Genomic DNA, 23,131 nt, shown 5'->3' on the forward strand with positions numbered 1-23,131 from the left:
TCTCTAAAAAACTTTCTTCCTAAAATTATTTGAATCAATTAGGAATTCTATAGAATCATTAATTCACCTAAACAGCATCAATTCATGAAAGTTCATCTTTATGTTGATCTGCGGGAAATCTGATCAATAGAGTGGGCTAACGCCCAGAGATTATTCATATTAATCTAATAATGATGAGAAAGGCATATCAGCTGTAGGAAGCAACCCTGAGATGAAGTCTCTTTGGGACCTTGCCATTGAGTTTCCCCATCACAGACCATGCAAAAACCATGGGTCACCTCTAGGAAGGCCACCTGCTAACCCTAGCCTATCCTAGACGGCTCCTGACAGGAATCCTCTGCTCCATCCCAATCCACTCAGGCAAAGCGCTGTGCCAACGCCCTGCAGTAAGGCTCCTCCCACTGGTGTTTGATGCTGCTGACCCTGCAGAAGTCCAAGCTTCTCGTTTTCCTTTTCTCCCTCACTTGTCTGTGCAGTGGCTCCTAACCTTACCTCAAGATTAGGTCACGGTGGACACTGGTGACCCTCCCTGTACCCCATCCCCTGCACAGAGAGCTATTCCTACCCAGGGATGTGGACAACGTGCTGCTTCCTCTAGGCAGACTTCTCCCTCATTTGGATGGTCTCAACTCACCATCCCCTCCTGAGAGAAGCCTGCATCTTCCTGTGTCTGGACCGCCCCAGGCAGGGTGTGCACTGCCTGGTCTCCTCTCTCTGCCTGCTCACTTCCTGCTGATGCTTTCTCCTTTCCTTCTCTTAGTCTCTCTCTCTATTCCTTCTTTCCTTTTCTCTTTCCATTCTTCCTTCATTTTGAAACAAGATTTTACGGTCCAGGTAGGTCTTGAATTCAGGATCTTCCTACCTCTGCTACTTGAGTGTTGGAAGTATGGATGTGCACTGCTGTGCCTGCCTGACCTCCTAGCTGACATTTGCTTTGTCCTGTTGCAGTTTCCTTAAAGACACCTAAGCCACTGTTCCAGGACTGTGCAGAAATCAAGCGTTCCGGGGTCAACACCAGCGGTGTCTATACCATCCATGGGGCCAACATGACAAAGCCTCTCAAGGTTAGAGTGCTTGGGATGTTGCTGAACTGGGGACTTCTTGACAGACCCTCCTACCCCGCCCCATCAACACTAGGCTTTATCCACCCTCAGAGAGCCCAGAGAAGGAGGGATCTCTGTTTCTGGAAACTCTCACCAGGCAGGTTCTAAGGGAGGGATGAAGCAGAAGTTCACAAAGCCAGCAGTCTACCCTTGGGAACCATCTTCTCCAGAAACAAGCTTCTAGGCAGAAGGAAACTGTTCTGTGCTGGTAAAGATGGCAGCCACCTGTGTAAGTGATGGCCCCAGGCACAACTATTTGTCTTTGCCCAAGTAGGTTATTTCATTCACATACAGTCCAGGAGAAGCAGGAGTTGGGTCTGGGAAGCTGGTGATGGGCTGATGGGGTGCCACCATCCCATGAGAGGCTCCAAGGTTGCTCTGAGGTTGACAGTTCCCCAGGGATAGGGGGTCAGGGGATGTGCAAGTGTCAGGAACAAGGTTTGAGGTAGGCCAGACAGAATGGGAACACACATTCACATATCCATATACAATATACACACACATACACACAAATATCACACAAATATACATTGTACACATCACACACATACATATACACTCACACATTCACACACATATACATACATACACATACACACACATTTACACACACATACACACATTCACACACATAAACATCACATACATATACATTGCATACATCACACACTTACATATACACTCACACATTCACACACATATACATACACACACATACACACACATCACACACACATACACACATATACACACACATTCATACATACACTCATACATCGCACACATCACACACATGTACAAACATTCACACATACACGTCACATACATACACACTCACACACACATTCACACACATACATATACACTCACACACACACACACATTCACACACATACATATACACTCACACACACATACACACACATTCACACACATACACACACACATACACACACACATACACACACATTCACACATACATATACACTCACACACACATACACACACATTCACACACACACATACACACACATTCACACACATACATATACACTCACACACACATACACACACATTCACACACATACATATACACTCACACACACATACACACACATTCACACACATACACACACACACACTCATACTCACACCACCATAATGTTTTGTCCCAGCACAGAATTCCAAACAACTGTGCCCTGAAAATGCTCTTAATCCATGAGCAAAATAAGTCCTTCCTCCCTCAAGTTGTTTCTGTCAGGTGTCTAATGTGAACTTTGACTCTGGCGACACCCCTGCAGTAATAACAAATGAGAAGACCTTGCGTGTGTCAGCTTCTACTCTGAAATTCTCACAATAATTCTGGTTTTCAGAGAACAACTCCACTCTGCAAATGGGGAGAAGGCTCTGAGAGGGTGTCAGTCACTGGCCTCCTTGAACGATGATGTCAGTGGGTGGGGAGTCTGCATCTGGACTTTCCTGATGCCCTTGACCTCAGGTTCACTGTTGCTAGAGAAGGGCAGAGTTCAGCCAAGTTACATTTAGGCTGCCTGAGACTTGGCTTGTGGCCCCTCCAAGTGTATCTGGCTGTGTTGTTCCACCTCCTCACAGGTATTCTGTGACATGGAGACCGATGGAGGTGGCTGGACCCTCATCCAGCAACGGGAAGATGGAAGCATGAATTTCCAGAGGACCTGGGAGGAATACAAAGAGGTAAGATGCTGTCCGGGGGGCTCCCAGCCCAGAGCCTGTGCAGGCAGGTGCTGGGGTGGACAGTGTAAAGCCCTAGCTCTCTCCTGGGTGAGGGTAGAGCTCACCTAAAGCCGACTGCCCAAGCTCACTTGCTTTTCCAGACCTGGCCTCAAATGGAGCCCCTCTTTGACATTCTTCACATATGTCCTAAGAATGAAATTTGTTATTTGTTTTAATATTTGAAAATTTAACACTTGCATGTTGATAATTTTTTTCAAAAAATCCAAAGGAAGGACTGAAGAGTTATCTCAGTAGATGAAATGCTTGCTCTGTGAACAGGGGAACCTAAGTTTGACTCCCAGAACCCACACAAGAAGGCTGAGAAGGACAGCATCTAACTGTGGTTCCAGATCTGGGGAGACAAAGACACACAGAGATCCCTGGAGCTCAAAGACTAACCAACCTAGTTCAGTCCCAAGCTCCAGGCCGGTGAGAGATCCTATCTGAAAAACAAAGATGTCACAACTGAGTAGTGACACCTGGCATTGATTTCTAGAGTACACACATGAGCATGCATGCACACACACGCACACTCATACCCACACTTACACACTCACACACTCATACCCACACTCACACACACACTCATACACTCACACACTCATACACACACTCACACACTCACACACACACTCATACAGTCACTCACACACTCATACACACACTCACACACTTATATCCACACTCATACACTCATAATGCAAAGAATGAAACAAAAAATTCTTATCATCCCTGACTATATGGTTTTAATTAATTTCTTCATTGTTTTTTAGTGTTGTTTATTTGTTTGAGACAGTCAGTCTACATAGCACCGGATGTCCTGTGTAGACAAGGCTGGTCTAGAACTCACAGAGATCCACCTTCCTCTGCCTTCCAAGTGCAGGGATTAAAGGCATGAGCCACCAGGCTCTTCAAATTTCCTCATCTTTCTATACATCTGAAACACATCTACAAGACAAATTTCTCTGCCTATACCTCATCTTCTTCTGGATTTCATGTATTGCAAGTTGACCTCAAACTCTCTTTGTAACAGAAGATGACTTTCAACTTCTGATCCTCCACCTTCATAATGCTGAGATTATGGGGCTGTACTACCACACTCGGTTTAAGACAGATTATTGAAAGCGGGACTGCTCCCAAGAACACATGGATGGCAAGGAGTACCCGACTGCCTTCCAATTTTGTTTTCCGTTAAATTTTGGACTTAGGAATTTTGGCAAGCTGACTTAAAAGCCCTTAAAGTTTTCATAAGTAAAAGAAATGGAGAAAGATTCACAAGAAATCAGTCCATGTCCATCAGCCATCCTCCAGATAAGGACATAACAGTGGCTGGCATTAAGCAGCCAGCAGATCAAGTGGACACTGTGTGCCCCTGTCCTTGGTCCTGAGAGATGGCTCTGCCAAAGGGCATCGGTCTCTTGCCATCCTGGAGCTCGGGTTACAAAGATACTTTGAGGACTGGTAGCCTTACATTTCTCCATTGCTGAAACTGTTTGGCCTCTGCCTCACCTCTGGAAAACTGTTCTCTGCCTCTCCTGCCTGGCAGCTGGCTCAGCCGACTCCTTTCTGCTGAGGCTTAACGTACATGTAGCTGAGAACACAAATACAAAGCAAAGAGCTCCGTGAATCTCCCACAGGCTCATTTATGTGACTGCCATTCACCCAGCTTCCTGGCACCTGGAAAGTCCCCCTGTGCCCCATCTCCCTAGGTGTTTCCCCAGAGGTAGTGGCTATTTCTTTTTATTTTATTATCTGTGAGTGTGAGTTTACATATGCAATGCATACACGTATTTATGCTTGCATTCATGCTAGAAGGCCAGTAGAGGGGGTTGAGTCCTGCTCTCTACCTTTCTCCACCAGGTTGGTGGCCAGGAAGCCCCAGTGAGTCTCCTCTCTGCTTCGTACATGGGTGTTGGGGGTTCTGACTCTGCCCCCATTCCTGAACAGCAACTGTTCTTCCCCTCTGAGCCATTCCCCGGCTATTCTCATTTCTATCACCACAAACGAGTTGTGAGTGTTTCTGACTTTAGAGGAATGTGATTTCAGTTAATTTTAGTGGGCTTAAAATTTACAAACAGCTCATCTTTGTTCTCTAGAGGGGAGCTCCTGTCCCAGGCCAGTGCACACTGTCCTTATGAACTTTCTCATTAGGCATTGACCCTGGCTAAGTGGCCATGGAGCCTTGGCTGGCCCAGCTCCTTGGCCACAGACACTGCCTCCCTCTTCAGCACACAGACACCCTTTCCTCTCCTCCCCACAGGGTTTTGGCAATGTAGCTAGAGAGCACTGGCTGGGCAACGAGGCTGTGCACCGCCTCACCAGCAGAACGGCCTACTTGCTACGTGTGGAGCTGCGGGACTGGGAAGGCCGCCAGACCTCCATCCAGTATGAGAACTTCCAGCTGGGCAGTGAGAGGCAGCGGTACAGGTGGGCTTGGGGCCCAGGCTTGTGGGCGGTTTGGGGTCCCAAGGCAAGTGGCTGCAGAGTCTGCACCAAGGGTCATTCCCTGGGCGTCTCCTACTTCTACCATCTGGCCCCCATTTGGGTGCACGTCACGGGATCTGGAGGTGGCCACTTAGCACTCAGCACATCTTGGACACTGGGTGGGGTGGAAAGACTGTCACTGACGCCACCATGCCTGGAGCAAGAAGGGATTGTCCAAGGTTAGCCACCCCATTTACAGACAACGGGAGGGGCCATTGACTTCTCAGTTTGTCCCGATGCCCTGTGGTGAGATGCAAAAGCTCCCACACTGGAAGAAAGAAAAACCGTTCTGCTTTTTGCACTGCTATTTGCAGCCCTGAATGAAACTTGGGCTCCTCAAGGCTGACCTTCACTGTGTTCTTCAGCAGTGTTGGGCACAAGGCTATGGTCAAGTCATGGAGGATTTCCACCCCTTCCTCTGTCTGGTTTATGGTGTGTGTTTAGGAAAAGAAGCACACACTTCCCAGGTACTTACTGTGTTCTGAACACTGTTTACTCTTCTCTTTAATCTTGTGCAGCAGACATTACCATATATGTTTTGGTGATAAAGAACCTGAGGCACTGAGTCCTTTGTCTAAAGTGACAAGTTAGATGGGTTCCAGATTTGAACCTGGTTCTCTCTGCATCTCCACTCTGCTCATGAGCTCGCTCATGGGGCTAAAAGTATGTCCCCTGACATCCTGACATCTGGCCCCTCTACAGCTGCAGACAACCTCCAGAAAGCTGAGGAGACTCTGACTTCCTCTAAGAGAACCTCTAAACATCTGTTTCCTCATAAATTTACTTCTGTGGACTTCCTTGGCATTTCCCCATGCCTCCCTTTTCTTATTAAATGTTCCTGCTTCCTCCAGCAGAGTAGGCCTGCCATCCTCCCTTGCGAGACCTGCCCTGATGCTTGAGGTGCGGGAGACAGAGCTAAAGGGAGCATCCCTAGGGCTGAGCTGTACAAGGCTGAGTGGAAGCCCCAAGCACACCCTCAATCCAGTCCAGAGGGTGCAGGCTCAGATGTGGGATCCCATCCAAAGCACCCTCACTGTGCCAGGCAGGTAAACAGTGTTGCAACTGCTATCACTGTTGCAACCCTCATGTGGTGCAGGCCTTCTCTGTGAGAGCCAGAGTCTGGCATCATAAATCAGATAACCTATGCTAAGGCACCTAGCATACAGTGAGTGTTGGGTAAATGTTGGAGATCCTTAAATGCTAGATTCAAAAGCAGAACTACACATCTAACAGTGTCTACAAGGATTGTGTTCACCATACAAAGTCATGGTCAGCTCTCAGCCCTTCCTATACTCTTGCATGTAAACTGAGTGGACATCTCTGGCTTTGTCTCTGAACCATGGAGAGCTCCCAGTGATCAGTTCTGCCCAGCCTCAAAAAGCAGCATGTAAGCCGGGCGGCGGTGGCACACGCCTTTAATCCCAGCACTTGGGAGACAGAGGCAGGAAGATTTCTGAGTTCGAGGCCAGCCTGGTCTACAGAGTGAGTTCCAGGACAGCCAGAGCTACACAGAGAAACCCTGTCTCGAAAAACAAAAACAAAAACAAAACAAAACAAAACAAAAAGCAGCATGTACTTAATTGGCTGCAGAGCTTTAATGACAGGATACTGAAACTTGCCCTGTGCCAGGCATGTTACCGTCACTAGAGAAAGACTCTGGCCTAAAACTATGTCCTCAAAGCTGCTCATACCCTAGCTTGACAGTAGTTGAGTGGAGTAGGCAATCCACTTACCCCAGAAAGGCAGTGGCTTCCAGGAACAATATTCAGGGGTCTAGAGACAATCAAAGAGGACTCCTGGGAGGGGCAAGGCTGTGGCAAATGAGTCTTTTTGGAGGGGAATCCCAGAAAATGAGGTGTTCTCAAAAGTAAACGGACCAGGGCTAGAGAAAAAATTCAGCCAATAAAGTTCATGCCTTTGGAGCATAAGGACCCAAGTTTAATCCCCAGAACCCAAAATTTTAAAATTAAGCATGGTGGCATGTACTTATATCCTCCGTGCTGGAGAAGTAGAGACAAGAGGCTCTCTGGAGCTCAGTGGGCCATGAAACACCCTGTCTCAAAAACTACCTGAGGAAGGACACTAGAGATTGTTTCTCTGACCTCCACATGCACACAAACATATATGTACACTGGTACATACACACAAACATCTACACATACACACTCATACATTATAAAAATGCCAGCGAGTTGGCATCCAGCTGGTAGGTCACACGTTCCCCAAACTCAAATGTTCACTAGGCTCCTGGGGCCATATGGTGTCTACGTATATAAGAAAGGCTTGGTCCTAGGACTAGCTTGGGATGGAGTAGGAGGTCTGGAAACTACTGGAAGCCCTGGAAACTGCTAAAGAGGAACAGGGGAGAAGGATAACAGCTTGCCCTGGGCCCTATCTCCAGGTCAGCAGCTAAGTGGGAAGATCCAGAGAAGCCCAGAGGCAGGGATGAGAGAACTAGCAGTGACAGGCAGGAGGCGCCCTTGTTTGTTAGATGCAATGTCTGGAACCATCTGAGCACAGATGGGACACACTTCATAATCTTTCTTGGGGATTCACAAGAGATTCAAGTTTCTGGGTTTCCTAGGGCACATGAGATCAATGGAAGGTTTCCCAGAGAATCACTGACTCCCATTCCGGTTCCCAGAGAGGAGAGGAACATTACTGTGACTTTAATGGCTAGAGGGAGAAGCCAGAGCCTATAAGTGGGTAGGCAACCTGTGATCCCAACCCTGAAGCCCCTAGCTGGTGATAACTCTACATGACACTGGTCCCCAAGGCTAGGAGAACATGCTTAAGGGCACATTAGGCCTTCATGGTCATGGTCATGAACACCTTGCCTTGCCACAGACAGATAGAGCCTGTGGGTGAGAGGCATGGACTGAGCCAACCATATAGAGACCTTGAGCCTGCAGGGCTAGCTTCCAGGTCCTGCCTTAGCTGTCCCCACCATCTGCTTTCCTCTATAAAGTAGAATATAAGCATATATATAAATATATATATGGTATAAATATGTTCATATACTACATATACTATATATTTGATATTTCTATACTCTATATACTGTATGTATTTACATATTTATATAGTATATATACTGTATTAGTATATATAATTATATATAGTATATGCTGTATAGTTGTACTGTACAGTATACTGTATATACAGCATATATATATACCTCTTATAGTAGTATATAAGCATATATAAATATAGACTTACATATATAAGTATATATAGTATATATACAGTATATTTATTATATAGTATACTATATATGCTTATACTGTATAATGTATATTACATATAAGTATATAGAGTATAGAAGTATCTTAGTGACTTGAGCCAGCTCCTGCCTCAGCTGCTCAGATAAGCTTTTCCTACATTTTCCAGCCAGGCCAACCTGTGCCAAGGACTGAATCCCCAGTCCTGAATGTGCAGGGGTCTCACCAAACCTGCCTATCCCTCAGCACACTTCACTGGCTGATGTCACTAAATCACAATGTGAACAAGGTCACAGTAAGTCTCTTGTCACCATCTGAATAAGCTGAGTCTCAGTGGAGTGGAGATGCCTTCCCAGTGCCAGGCAGTGACAGAATGGCCATGTTGGGGCTTGAATCTAGGCACTGTGCCCTACCCCAACCCCACAGCCATGGTCACCCAGGAGGCTTGGACATATTCACACAGAGTCTGGCAATGAAATAGAGACCCTCTGTCCCCTCGCTGGGGGGTTCCTGAGGGTTGAGCCATGAGAGCTGGACTGTCTAGGAAGGCTTTATTGAAGAAGTGTGGAATAGAGCAGCTGTTATGTTGAAGTGGCAGAGCTGGCAAGCAAAGAGCATGTAACCCTGCCTGTACGAGGCCAGTTCAGACTGGACACTGGCACTGATGGTTACTGAGTCTGACAACCTGGGCAGGTTCCTTTGGCTCTTGGCACCCCCTTTCCTTGCATAGAAAAAGGTAGTATGAGGTTTAAATGAAAATGAGTTAACCTTCTCAAGACACTGTAACAACGCCAGAGCAGATGCTTGAAAGACTTCTACCTCCTGTCCTTACTCTGTGTCTCCCACTCACAGCTCTCTAGGACCCAAATCCAGCCAGTATAAAAGGCCCAGTAGCAGTCAGCGCTGTAATCCCAGGGTGGCAAGTAAGGAGGGCCACCATGAGGGAGGCTGGCCTTAGCATGAGAGCAGAGAACACTTCTCATGCAAAAATAACAGATTGGAAACATTGCCAGAACAGAGCCCCTGGGGGAGCCCCAGCCTGACTCTGTACCCCTTTCTTACCCCACCTCACCACTGCCTCCAGCCTCTCTGTGAATGAGAGCAGCAGCTCAGCAGGGCGCAAGAACAGCCTGGCTCCTCAGGGCACCAAGTTCAGCACCAAAGACATGGACAATGATAACTGCATGTGCAAATGTGCTCAGATGCTGTCTGGAGGTGAGTGTATCAGGATGATACCTGTTGGTGGGTGTGTCCAGATGATGTCTGGGTGTGGGTGTGTCCAGATGATGTCTGGAGCTGGGTGTGTCCAGATGATGTCTGGAGGTGAGTATGTCCAGATGATGTTTGAAGATGGGTGTTCCTGGTGAGACTCTAGCCAAATCTCCCTCTTCCTAGTCACTGGAGTTTCCATGGGGTTGTACTTCCAATAGAAACACCCTTAGATTTAAGCAGCTGGGAGATGACAAGGGTGGCTCTGGGTAAGCACAATGCCCATCAATCCCGCCCTCTTGTCTGAGGATTTTCCTACTCCCCAGGCCAGGTAGAAACATCATGGGAGAGAGCAGAGGCAGTGAGGGCAGCTCCCTTGCCCACCTCTATGTGAGGCAGTGCTCCTGGAAGGGAAAAGGCCCGAGGCTGGAGATGGAATGAGAAAAGCACTCATAGACAAGACCCAAGTCACAGACACAAGGCCCAGAAGAGGCCAACAGTGACACAAGGTGGCAGAGGCAGAGAGACACAGGTGACAGCAGACAGTAAGGAGAGGACTAAAGCCCAATAGGTGGGCAGGAAGTGTTCAGAGCTCACTGGAGACAGAGCCCCAGGGGAAGACAGGGCAACACAGAGACACATGACACAGAGAGAGGAAGTGCAGAGGGACATCCACAAACACAGAGACCACTAGTGTGAGCAGGGGGGCATGACAAAGCCTGGTAGGAGATCATCAAGGGAAAAGGAGGGAGATAGGGGTGTCAGAGACACAGCAGGAAGTCTTAGAGGGGCCTGAGCTGTGACCAGAGCCGCTGCTGCCCTCTAAAGCCCTGGCTTCACCTCTGCCCATCTCCAGCCACCCACCTTCAGCAAACTGGCATCCCAAAATGACAGTCCATCAGCCTCCTCCCTGAATCTAGGCCACATGTCTCACCTCCTCTAAATTCCCTGTCCTCCTTCTTCCACTAGGGTGGTGGTTTGACGCCTGTGGCCTCTCCAACCTCAACGGCATCTACTACCCAGTTCATCAACACTTACACAAGATCAATGGCATCCGCTGGCACTACTTCCGAGGCCCCAGCTACTCACTGCCTGGCACACGCATGATGCTGCGGCCAATGGGTGCCTGACACACAGCCCTACAGAGACTGATGCTGTAGGAGGAGTCTCAACCCAGATGACTCTGTGCACGCTGAGCCCTGCCCAGAAGTCAGTGCCCAGGGCTCATCTTGACATTCTAGAACACCAGAGCCAGCCTACCTTGTCCCTGAATTACAAGAGTCACCTGCCTCCCTGTGCCCCTCTAATGTGAAATGCTGAGTGCTTGAGGTGCCTGCCTCTGTGTGACCCATACTCTTCCCCCTCCTGCTGCATGCAGGGACTCCCTGAGGCAGACTGAACTTGACACCTCAGAGGATGGGGTTGCAGCAGGTGGGAAAATCTTGCAGACTGGGGTGCCCTCTTCCAGGGGAGGCCGAGATTCTATCCTCCAAGTTTCTCTTGCCTTGAGATGTCCACAGACTTTCTTTCCAAGGTTGGTAAACACTGTTTCTGCTCCCAGGCCCCAGTGCTAGCCATCATTCCCCAGGGCTCTGTGGCTCTTGGACTTCAATGGCTGACAGTCAGATCTGGTCTCTCAGAGGCTTCTAGAAATAGGAGAGGGGATCTTTTTACACCAGTGTTTCCTAGAGTGTGCTCCATAGGTAATAACTAAGGCTCCTCTCTAAAGTACTTTGGACAAAGTGAGAGAGAAACAGCAGGTTAAATAAAGAGAATAGACGTTCCTAACTGCAAGACTTGTCAGGGTCTTCCATGTGTTCCCAAGGCTTATGGTCACCCATGAAGGAGTTAGGGGAAGCAGCTTTCTCCAAATTCACTTCCTTGAAAATCAGGACTGGTAAAATTCTTGCCATGCAAGTGTGAGGACCAGAGTTCAGATCCCCAGCATCCCTATAAAATGTTGGCTGTAGCCATGAGGACCTGCAATCGGCACTGGGAGGCAGAGACCAATGGTTCTCTGGAGCTTGATGGCCAACCTAGCTGAATTGGGGAGAGAAAAGTAAGGAGGAGAAGTAGTTGAGGAAGACCTGAGTTGATGTCTGACCTCCACATGTATGACACAGGAAAACACACACACACACACACACACACACACACACACACTTTTTTTATAGAGTCCTATTTGTCCCATCTTGGGGCTATGGATTCCCTTGGAAAGCAGGTGCTCATCCATCATGGGGAGGAGCCCTAAGGACACATCCCCCACCTCCAGCTCTGCCCCTCCTTTACTGGCTACAAGGATCATGGGGGCAGCCTCAGACAGCCTCTAAAAACACAACTAGAAGGAACTTTGCATTAAAATAGACATGCCACTAAAGAAGGTTCTAGAACAGAGATCCTGTCTGTGCTAGGAGTTGATGTCCTCCAGGGATCTTTCTGCCCACAATAAGCCAGACTTCTGCCTGTGAAGGGCTCAGCCTAGCAATTGTCAGGGCTGACACCAGCCAAGGGATCCTTTCTGCCTCCAGGTCAAGGCCTTCTGCTTCATCCCACATGGTGCTACCCCTCTGTCCCTGAAGGAGGTGAAGTCTTAGCCTGAACGGGCAGTCATAGGAACCCATGACCTCTAAGAAGCTTTAACCAAAAGGAGGGGCCACAACCACTCTTGCCCGTCAGATCACTGTGTCCCCTTCCACGGTCCTCACAGTACTGTTACAATCCCCTGACACCACGCCCAGTGGGGAAGCACCTTTCTCAGGTCTCCTGGGCAAGCTTGGATTGCAGGAATGGGCTCCATCCTCCCTAGAGTCCAGTGATGCTGGGAATTTCCAGCAGGACTGGAAAGAACTCGGAATCAGGCTGCTGCACATGGAAAGCTCAAATCACCTTATTAACCATTCACCCCTCAGAACTTTATTTACTACCTATGATATGAGACGGGACAGAATTGGGAGTGGACACACTGGCCTTGAGACCATAGGCCGGTTGCTCAATTTCCCATGGCCTTTATTGTCCTACCTGAGAAATGGACTCAGTAATGCTTCCTTCCAGCTGCTCTGTGCTATGGAGGAATGAAGCCACATGTGTCAATGTCCCAGTCTCCTGAGCTGAGGAGACGGACTAGTCAGCAAAGTACCCACATGGACACATCATGAGAGCCCATGTGAAATGATGGGCATGGTCAATACCCCTGCAATCCCAGCACTGAGGAGGCAGACGGGTGTGTCCCTAGGGTTCACCGGCCAGTTGGTCTGGTCTAGTGGGCAAGCTCCAGAGCTGACAAAAATGATAGCTCTTAAGGAATGACATCTAAGGTTGACCTCTGACTCACAGAGCACACACTACACCATACACACACACACCACACACAGACACACATACACCACACATCACATGCACACACACACACCACACACATACACACACACCACACACCACACCACACACACACCACACTCCTACACACATACATACACACACATCACACCACACACACACACACACACGCGCACGCACGCACACTAGTTCTCCGATAGGCCAAAGGAGTAAGGAAAGCCACCCCCTCCCCAATGTATGCTACTCCTCCCAATCCAGGCAAGCAGGGAACATCCTGCTCTGTGTCCACAGCATTTATCTCCGTGTTGTGACATTTCTAGTCTACTGCTGGGAAGTAGAGCAGGGCAAAGCTGTAGGCCCCAGGAGGCAGCTCCTCCATCAGTTCACCCCTGGACTCCTGCTCCTTAATATCCATACTGCCCTCTCACCTTCCTTCCTCTTCACTGGACACAGAAACAGTACCAGGGAAGATAGGCTGATGCACATACATGGGCAGTTTCAGGTACAGCTAGTTCCAGGAACTCATGTGATGCCTGCCTCCACTTGTAACTTGTCACACCGCTGGTTGACTGCATTCTCAGCCAGGGTCTCTGAAGTGATGAATGACTTCAGCAGCCTCAGTTCTGGCTCAGTATCTTGAGCCAGAAAATTGCTGTGGCCCAGAGGTTCCAGCCAAGGATGATTCTCTCTGGTCAGCATGAGCCTGGGATTCTGAGTGTCCAAAGCCAAGTTACAGGACCATATCCAGCCAGGGTAGGGCCACTCGGACCAAACCAAGTCTTATTTGACAGAAGCAAGAAAGCAGGAGGAATCCCACCTCCTCTTCTCTGTCTCCCACGGCTGCTCCTGCCCCAGCCTCCCTGCCCCTCAAGTTTTGCCTCAGGTGCCAGTTGAGCCTCAGGTTGCCTCAGATAATCAAGGACCTGAGGTGTCCTACCCAGATGTCCCAGGCACGGTTCAGAAGAGCCCTGGTTCTTTCTGTGACTCGATGTCCCATGAAGAACCTGCTAATCTCCGACAGCCCTGAGGACAGCAGTGCCAACTCACCACAGCTGCTGGAGGATCCCGGCAGAGACAGGGATGGCTTGGAGTGCAGGTTGCATCTCCTGGAGGATGCAGTTCCTGCAAATAGGATCAAGAAATTTCTATCCCGAATCTTCAATACCTCTTCTTGCCTCTGCTCAGTGTCCTACCATTTCTGTGGTGAAGGAAGAGAAAGTTTCGTCCAGGTGCACGGCCACTCACACACTCCAGCACACATGCATCACTGAGCTGCCTCCTTCCATCAGCTCTCTGGAGACATATGTCTACCTACCATAAAAATACTAAAGTGATGTCCTTGCTGCCCATCACAAGGCTAAAGGAATTTTCTGGAAGGATCTCCAAACCATCCTGTTCTCACTGATGCCTGGTGGGTCCCAGTGGGGAGGCAGCCAGGCAGCACACACCGTTCCTGAGAGCACTGCATGAGGCCAGAAAAGGCTGTTGTTATCCTAGAGTTCACTGTTCATATTAGAGAGCTAACCAAAGACACGAGGGAAGGTGCCTCTTAGGGGAGGGAGGGAGGAGACAGGCAGCCCTCATAGAAGGGTCCCTCAGTAACTTCAGGAATGGATCCTTCACTGGTTTTCCTTTCCATCACTGTCTGTGTGAGCCTTTGCTTCTCTCTTTTAAAGATGCATTGGAAAGCAGACAAACTGTTGCCTTGGCAACTGTATCAGCAGCCTCTTTGATAGGGCAGCTTTTCAGAGATGTGCAGCACCGGACCTACTGGATATGCAGCACTGTATGGCTGCATTCACTTGTACAGTTGTGAATGGTTGAGGACCTACTTGGACCAGGCCTGGCGGGGTGATGGGGATGGAGCAATGTATGGACAGATGTCTATAGCCTGCCTCACTGAACTGATCAGGCTTAGAGGAAGACAACCTGAGCGAATTAAAAGTAGTCAGGATGAAGTGAATAAACAATATACCATGAATGCAGACAATATGCGGGATAGACCAGACAGAATTACAGAGGAAACAACTAAGAGACCTCTAAGAAGGAGATCTGGGCTGTGTGTGTGTGTGTGTGTGTGTGTGTGTGTGTGTGTTTACCTTTTCATGTGTGTGTGCTGGGAAGACAAGAGGTTGATACTGGGTGCCTTGCTCAGTTGCTCTCCACATTGTGTTTTAAGACAGGGTCTCTCACTGAATCTGGAGCTCCCAGACTGACTGCCCAATGGACACCAGGAATCTTTCTGCCTCTGCCTCCCCAGTGCTGGGATTACAGGTGTGCCCCACCATGCCCTGCTGTTATATGATGCTAGAGATCTGACGTAGGCCCTCATGCTTGTGTATCAAGCACTTTGCTGACTGAGCCTCTTCCCAGCCCTAAGGAGACAATTTTTTTTAGATTTATTTATTTTATCTGAGAGTGCTGGTGGCTCCTGTCTTTCATCCCAGTATTCAAGAGGCAAAGGCAAACAGACCTCTATGGGTTCAAGGTCAGCTTGGTCTACAAAGAGAGGACCACAGAATGAGACTCTGTCTCAAAATCAAACAAACAAATAAATAAACAAACAACCTACATTACTCTGTGTGTGTGTGTGTGTGTGTGTGTGTGTGTGTGTGTGTGTGTGTGTGTAGCCTGGATGTATTTATAAGCACCATGGACATTCCTAGTGTCCAAGAAGTTCAGAAGGGAGTATCATCTCTCCATCCCCTAAGGAGACAGTCTTTACATCCATGACTAGGTGGGTACAGAGAACTGAGGCAGATGAAGAGTAGCCTACTAGAGCAAACAGACAAGGCAAAGGCCCTGCCGTTGGCCTGAGCTTAGTGAAGTTCTGTAACCACAGGAGGCCACTGTAACTGGAGGCTGAGGTACAAGTGAAAGAAGAATGTGGCCTTCCAACTATAAGAACAAAACACATATGAGTATACGTGCGCACACACACACACAGCTGGGGTTAGAGGTAAGTGCATGGTTTGGCCTTTGGCTACAGAGAAAGAGAAGGACTCCTTTCTGAGGTCACCAGGAGACACATGAGATAACAGCCTTTGGCTCCCAGTAGGCCCTATTCCCCTGTGTTATAAGTGTAGATACCAAGTCTCAGAGACAGTAGGATACAGGCTAAGATAATAGAGCCAGAATTCAGTGGACTCAATGGACCTGGAATGGCATAACCATGCCTAGTGGGTAGCTCTGCTGTCCCCGGCCAGAGCTCTCTTCCCTGGACAGGGAAACTGACATAATGGTGCCATCTCCTAAGTGGCAGGTAGGGAACAGGACATGTGGCCTACCTACACTCCAACCTCGTCCGACCAGCCAACTGCCGCCGCCATCCTTAGGCTCCTAACAGGACTGCACTTCCCTCCTGGAAGTGTGTTCCCCTTGGCTAAAGCCCTCAGGAGCCCTAGAACTCTAAGAAGAAATTCTAATTTTCAGCCTATAGCCAGGGCTCTTTGTGAATTCTGAAGCTGACTCTACCCAGGGTTCCTACTACAGAGTAAGAGTCCAGGTGTCCATAGGCTGCCATGGAAGAACTGTCCATTTCCGGTTGATTTTCATGTCCCTGTGGCACTATTTTTTTTCTTGGTTTTTCTCTGTATAGCCCTGGCTGTCCTGGAACTCACTCTGTAGACCAGGCTGGCCTCAAACTGAGAAATCCACCTGTCTCTGCCTCCCAAGTGCTAGGATTAAAGGTATGCGCCACCACTGCCCAGCCCCTGTGGCACTAATTAAGAGCCCTGGATTCAGCACTGGTGCAAGAAATACAGTTAGACTATTCTCTAGCTTTGCCCCCTTGCAGAGGGGAGGTAGAGCCTGTGAGATCTCTATGAACTAGGAAGTCATCAGGCCTAGAGATAGAGCCATGTACTGTCCATTCTCTGTGACAGCTTATGGAATCACTTTCCACGCCTCTTCTACTGCACAGGAGCTGGCCTTCAGATATCCCCAGAGCCCTGTAACCACTCAGTGATAGCTCAGTACACTCCCTTTCATAGATGGAAAAACTGAGGCATGGGAAAGTGACATCACATGGCTAAAGCCTCATGCAGGAGTACTGTAGACCCAAACCACCTACTCCAGAATGAACCGTCTCCATCTTACTCCCTGTGAGCTGGTCAAAGGAAAACAACTGAACACTCAGAATCTTCTGGGCACTGCCAACAAATGCTGAAAACTCACATAGAAAATGAAGTTCACTGCCGGGCGCTCTTGCCTCATGAGAGACAGGAGCTATATTCAGGTTTCGAGCTTCCTGACTGTCCTGCTGTGGTTTCAGGACACACAGGCACATGCCAGACAAGTATCCTGCTGCTGCACTATGCTCCCAGCCCTGGCAGAGAGCTCAGATGGTGATTCTGGTCTGGGAGGGGTGAGGGTGGGGGTGTGGGACCTGAGTATTTCCTAGCTGTCCCACCCCCTTCCTGGGTGGCCAACACCTGCCACTTCCCATCCATGGTCTGGAAGTCATTGTGCCTAGATTTTAGGAATTGAGTGGATGGAAAGAGAAGTGGATTAAGACACACGATGGTGCAATTGGTGAACACTGTGCTAAGGGGGACCTAGGGCACTGCTGGGTTTTCCCATCATCCCCTGCTTCTTGCTCATTGTCACTACTGAAACGCAGATATGGACCCCAAAGGCTATTGGACCCACTTTAAACACAGAAGCCAATCCAGGAACCTGCTCTTTTTCCTGCTGTTTGGGAAATGACCTCAGAGTTCCATGGGAACAGTTTGAGAATAAGTCCCAAAGAAAGGTAAAAGATTATCTAATACCTTTACATCTGTGTCCCTGGGCCTCAGGGCTGTGACTGGAGCTGGAATGCAGAAAGCACATTGTAAGTAGCCTCTGAGAAGCAGCAGGAGATAATAAATACGTAGTAGTAAACTCAGACAGTGGAAGATGTGTCTTCACTGGACGAGGCTTGGCACAGCATCCGTGGTCCTGGGAACGCTGGCTTCCCAACCTTCTTGAGAGCTGCAGATGTCTTCAGTTTGTTCTTGCACTTTTCCGTAAGTGTGTCTCTACGTGAAGTCAACCATGTGAGGAAGGACCAGACATGCCCACACACACTTAAAAGGAAAAAAATAAAAGGCCATTCTGGGAAAAATATGATTTTGTAGAGGAATTTGGAGGCAGCTAAACTGCACGCAGCTTTCCTGTGACACAGGCATTGCAGTTCCTAGGGCCCTCTCTGGTACATCATGGATACACTGTGCTTCTTAGAAAAGACTGGCTCCCACCCTAAATAAATAAGTAAATGATACTGTTTATCTGGGCACATCCAAGAACTCCAGTCTTAGTAACAAAAGCAAACACTCTGCATCTTGTCGCAGCGATGGGCTCTGCGGTAAGGAAAGCCCATGAGCTCCAACACAGCAGCCTCAGCCTAGGCGCCACCACTCATCACCCTCTGCTTGGTCTGGATCTCATCAAGTGTCCGTGCATGCAGGCTCTCCCAATTCTCTGCTTATGGGGAACTGTGAGCATTATCCATGAGTTGCAGACACCTACTTCCCTCCTCACGTGCACATCTCATTGTCTGACCAGACCTCATTTCCAGCACCAGGTGCAGATATAAGAACTGGGGCATGACAGCAACAGAGCCTTTAAACAAGAGGACAGCCCTTTCTGCCCAGGGGGTCAAGGCCGGGGGTCATGAAGGCCAGAAACTGTCCGAGCTGAGATGAGTAACCGAAGAGATGAAGAGGAAGAAGCCATGTGTCCACTGCAGGGGCATCTACAGCATCTCAAAGTAGCTTAGACAAGGTAAAAATCCATCCTTCTCTTAGGTAGGGTGGGCAAAGGTTGACAGGTCAGCTCCTCCATGAGAAGAACCCCAAACCTTCCTTTACTGTCATTTTTAATCCGTGTGGCTCCAGCTCTCCTCATGGACCAAGCTGCTGGGCTCTGACCATCACACCATACCTTAGATAAAGGAACAGTGCTGTGCAAAGGGCCCAGCGTCTGCCCTAGTCAGCTCCAGCCAGCAGTTTTCCTATCTTCTTCTCCTTGTAAAGTATCTGCAGAGATGGCTCAATGGCTGCACAGATGGAGCACTGGATGCTCTTCCGGAGGACTAGACTACAATTCCCAGAACCCATCAAGCAGTTCACAACCATCTGAAACTGCAGTTGCAGGAGATCGACTGCCCTACCCTCTTTAGGCCTCCACCAGGCACCAGGTATACGTGGTACACAGACATACAATCAGACAAAACACCCACAGACATAAATAATAGCAAGCAAACAAACAAATAAATAAAATTATCTACAGAACGTAATCACATGACTGCCTGATACAGGAACGTGATTCTACATATGAGCAGGTGTTGGAGGGTGACCTTGAACATCATGCTATAAAAGACCACAACGTTTATGCAAGGCTGGTCAGGAGTAAGAAAGGACCTGCTTGTTTGAAGCTCAGGAGCTGGGCTCAGGAGCCTGTGCATTGATTTCAATGTCTTGCCCCTCAGATTCTCCCACTTTCTCTTTGGTCTCATGATCAGCCTCACCCCTGTCCACTCTTCAAAGGGGAAAAGGGCCACTCAATTGCTGGTGGTGTCAACTGAGAAAGAGCAAAGCAGACTGATTTCTGGGAGTTGAACCCAGAAGGAGACTGCCAGCCCTGTAAGGTGTCCCTGCAAGACAGTTCGAGGCTCACAGCAACAGGTTGGACCTGGGTGGGACATAAAGACCTCACAAGACACCATCAGCAGAGACACCTTGTAACTGATGAGCTGGACAGAAACAAGGCCTCTCTGCCACTGTCTACAAAACCCAACACGGCTATGTCTGGGCGACAACGTGGCTTGATTTTTCCAAAGTGTGTCCAAGAAGAGGGACCACTGTTCCCATGTGGGTTACAACTCTGGGCTCAATCCTGTCCTGTCTGCTTCCACTACACTACTGGATTTACTAAAGTACCACTTCATTATCCCAGCGTCTCCATGGTACCCAGCCTAGGGCAAAGTGCATCCCCAGGCCCCATTTGCAGTCAACCAGACGCCATCACAATCCCTTACTAAGACTGTCTTCCTGACACTGAGGGTCACCAGCCAGTATCCCTTTGCAGCTGCAATGATGTTCTCCTTAAAAAACTGTCGGAGTGCTCCCTTGTGGCTTCAAGTTAAAGATCCCCAGACTGAAAATGAATTAAAATTAATTTATATATATTATATATAATGTACTTATATATAATATATTATAAATTAAAATAGTTATATATTTTATATATATCATATATTTAATAAAACAAAACGAGGAGTCAGCCCCTCAGCCTAAAGCTCTCAGCAGACACTGTAACAACATCATCAATATTATGAATTTCAGAGTTTGTCTTTTTATTCTTTGAAAATTTCATACATGTACATACTCAATGTGTTGTGCTCACACCCACTTCCCACACCCTCCCTCCAACTCCTCCATCTTTGCACGGCTCTCAATCTCTCTCTCTCAGTTTCTATTTATGCATAATTATTAAGATAGTGATAATAAGTATCATTACTTACCTCAACTCTATGGTCATAAATATGACTTGCTTCAGGAATTTGATTCTCATAAATCTCCCTCCCTAAAGAAATGTAATCCTATCCACTCACCATTAGGCTGGATTGCATGCAATGGGACATTCAAGGAGATTGGTGACACAAGCCTGTGATCCCACCACTCAGGAGGCCAAGGCAGGAAGACCCAAGGTTGAAGCTAATGTCAGCTACACAGTGAGATCCTGTCTTGAAAACAAAGGAAAATTCAAATAGCCCTATTAAACAGTTAAGCCTTTGCTGTTTTTAAAAAACTGCTTGTTTTTAAATGGCGTATGATATTAAAAGGGTATGTAACTAGAGTGTGTAAGGCCTGACCTCTAGACTTACCTGGTTCTGGATATGATCTGAGGGGCCAGCAGGTTCTGACTGACCATGTATCTATGGGCAGTGGACCAGCTCAAAGAGCTTCTGTACATCCTCATCCTCCAGCAGCCTGGCTGAGTTTCACGGTACTTGCTTGTGTCTAACTTCAGCCTTTCCTGCTAGTCAGGGCAAGATAATGTGATGGTCAGAGGGAAGGCATAGAGAGAGGTCAGGCTTTGAGGGGGCTCTGTGGAGTCATGTTTCACCAAGTAGGCGAGAGGATGGAATGGCTTTCACATTGCTGAGAGATGCTCACCTCAGTGTGTTCCTCTCATGTCAAAGAGTCTGCCAAACCAGTTGAAGCCTGTAGAGACCAGACAGCATTGTTTGCACAAGCCTGGAGAACAGCAGTGGACTCCAGCTTCCCAGATAAATATGTATGAGTCATATCTACATAAACCAATTATGAGATATTAAGAGATAAACTTCCATGAAGAAGCATTCTGCATATTTGAGGCCACCTAGACCAGCTGGATGGAACTGCTCACTCCCAAAACATGGGCTGCACCTAGGACAGAAGAGGACACAAACAGAGTGGCATTGTGACAGACAACCTGCCAGAGGACTGATGTCTTTCCAAAAGCACATCTGAAGACAGCAAGAGGGCAGGGTGAGGCCAGCTCTGCTGCCTTTCTCCAAACATGGAGCCCACACACAAGGAAGTAATCTGAAAATTCACAAAATACCTGCCACAGCCCAGAGAAGCCAAAGGAGGCATGACAGCTGGATTTTAGAAATCTGTCCTAGATGGACCTTCAGCCCAGGGCTCTAGGGATCGACTGAGGAAATATGATAAGGTATGAGCCTATCAGCTAATGATAACGTGACAATCTCCGTTAGCTGTGATACATGTAGTGCAGTGTTACTGATACATGCAGAACACAAGCCTGGGCTCTGACAGCCCTAACAAGCCAGGTTTGGACCGCCATTCTCAATAGGCCAGTTACAGAGACAGGTCATACTGAAAAGCAGAAAGGAGAGAAATCCAATTCATATTGGGAAGAGGAACAAAGATATCCAGTGACAACTCAGGGACCACTTGTCCCCTCCCAACAAGCCCTTCTTGGGGTCCTGACACAAGACTTATGTTGAAATGGAAGGGCAGAGGTATGCATAGCTTAAGCACTGAAATCTCTCTCCTGGAGACAGTTCTTCCTCTGGCTAGTACTGGCCTTCAACCTTGTCCTTTTCCCAGCATGAGACTCTCAGGGAGACCCCAATTTCTTAAGACCCACTAAGGAGGGCACAAGTGTCTCTTCTTGGAATAGCTTCACCCATGCAGGGGCCCTTACATCCTAATATGTTGGTGGTGGGAAAGTGCCATGGCATGGAAGTGCAGGGACTCTGCCCTATCTTTCAATAGCTCTGTTGTTGTTGTTGTTGTCTGTTTGTTTTTTTAAGGCAGGATCTTTCTACATAGTCCTGGCTGTCCTAGAATTCAGTATGTCAATAGAGCAGGCTGGCCTCAAACTCACAGAAATCCACCAGCCTCTGCCTCCCAAATGCTGAGGTTAAAGGTGTGTGCCAGTGTGCCTGACTTTTGCAATAATCCTTAAATATAAAACTGTTCTAAAACTATAGTTTCTTAATTGTATGCAAAAGAGTGTTTTGCCTGCATGTGTGTGTCTACCACATGTGTGCTCAGTACCCACAGAGGTCAGAAGAAGGCATCAGATCCCCTGGAACTGGAGTTGCAAACAGTCATGAGCAGGGGAAATCAATCCCAACCCTCTGGAAGAGAATCCAGTCCCCAGCTGTCTATTTGTTTTTTTATTTGTTTGTTTGTTTGTTTGTTTGTTTGTTTGAGACAGGGTTTCTCTGTGTAGCCCTGGCTGTCCTAGAACTCACTCTGTAGACCAGGCTGGCCTCAAACTCAGAAATCTGCCTGCCTCTGCCTCCCAAGTGCTGGGATTAAAGGCGTGCGCCACCACTGTTTATTTTTTTTAATGTATAGAAAGATTCTGACCAGGTGCTGGGATTAAAGGTGTGCAGCCACCACCATAAGCAGTCTATTAAGGAGAAGAAGGACAGATTTGGGGAAACAAAGAAGCAGCAGAGAGCAAGAAGTGCAGAGGCAAGCAACAGCCCTTCTGGGCTAATCTAATTGTATCTTAGAGATG

General features: G+C 48.1%; 1 protein-coding gene across 1 annotated transcript in view; it reads left to right on the top strand.

Annotated features, from left to right (window-relative positions):
* Positions 1–11,563, top strand: part of Angpt4 (angiopoietin 4) — a 34,755-nt gene extending 23,192 nt beyond the window's left edge. The window contains exons 5-9 of the mRNA XM_028774997.1: positions 949–1,064; positions 2,715–2,816; positions 5,116–5,282; positions 9,645–9,775; positions 10,739–11,563. Of these exons, the coding sequence (XP_028630830.1) occupies positions 949–1,064; positions 2,715–2,816; positions 5,116–5,282; positions 9,645–9,775; positions 10,739–10,899 (677 nt within the window). The 3' untranslated portion in view covers positions 10,900–11,563. The remainder of the gene's footprint in view (positions 1–948; positions 1,065–2,714; positions 2,817–5,115; positions 5,283–9,644; positions 9,776–10,738) is intronic.
* The last annotated feature ends 11,568 nt before the right edge of the window (positions 11,564–23,131 follow it).

This window comes from Grammomys surdaster, unplaced genomic scaffold, assembly GCF_004785775.1.
Source record: "Grammomys surdaster isolate TR1022 unplaced genomic scaffold, NIH_TR_1.0 251, whole genome shotgun sequence".
NCBI classification, from domain to species: domain Eukaryota; kingdom Metazoa; phylum Chordata; class Mammalia; order Rodentia; family Muridae; genus Grammomys; species Grammomys surdaster.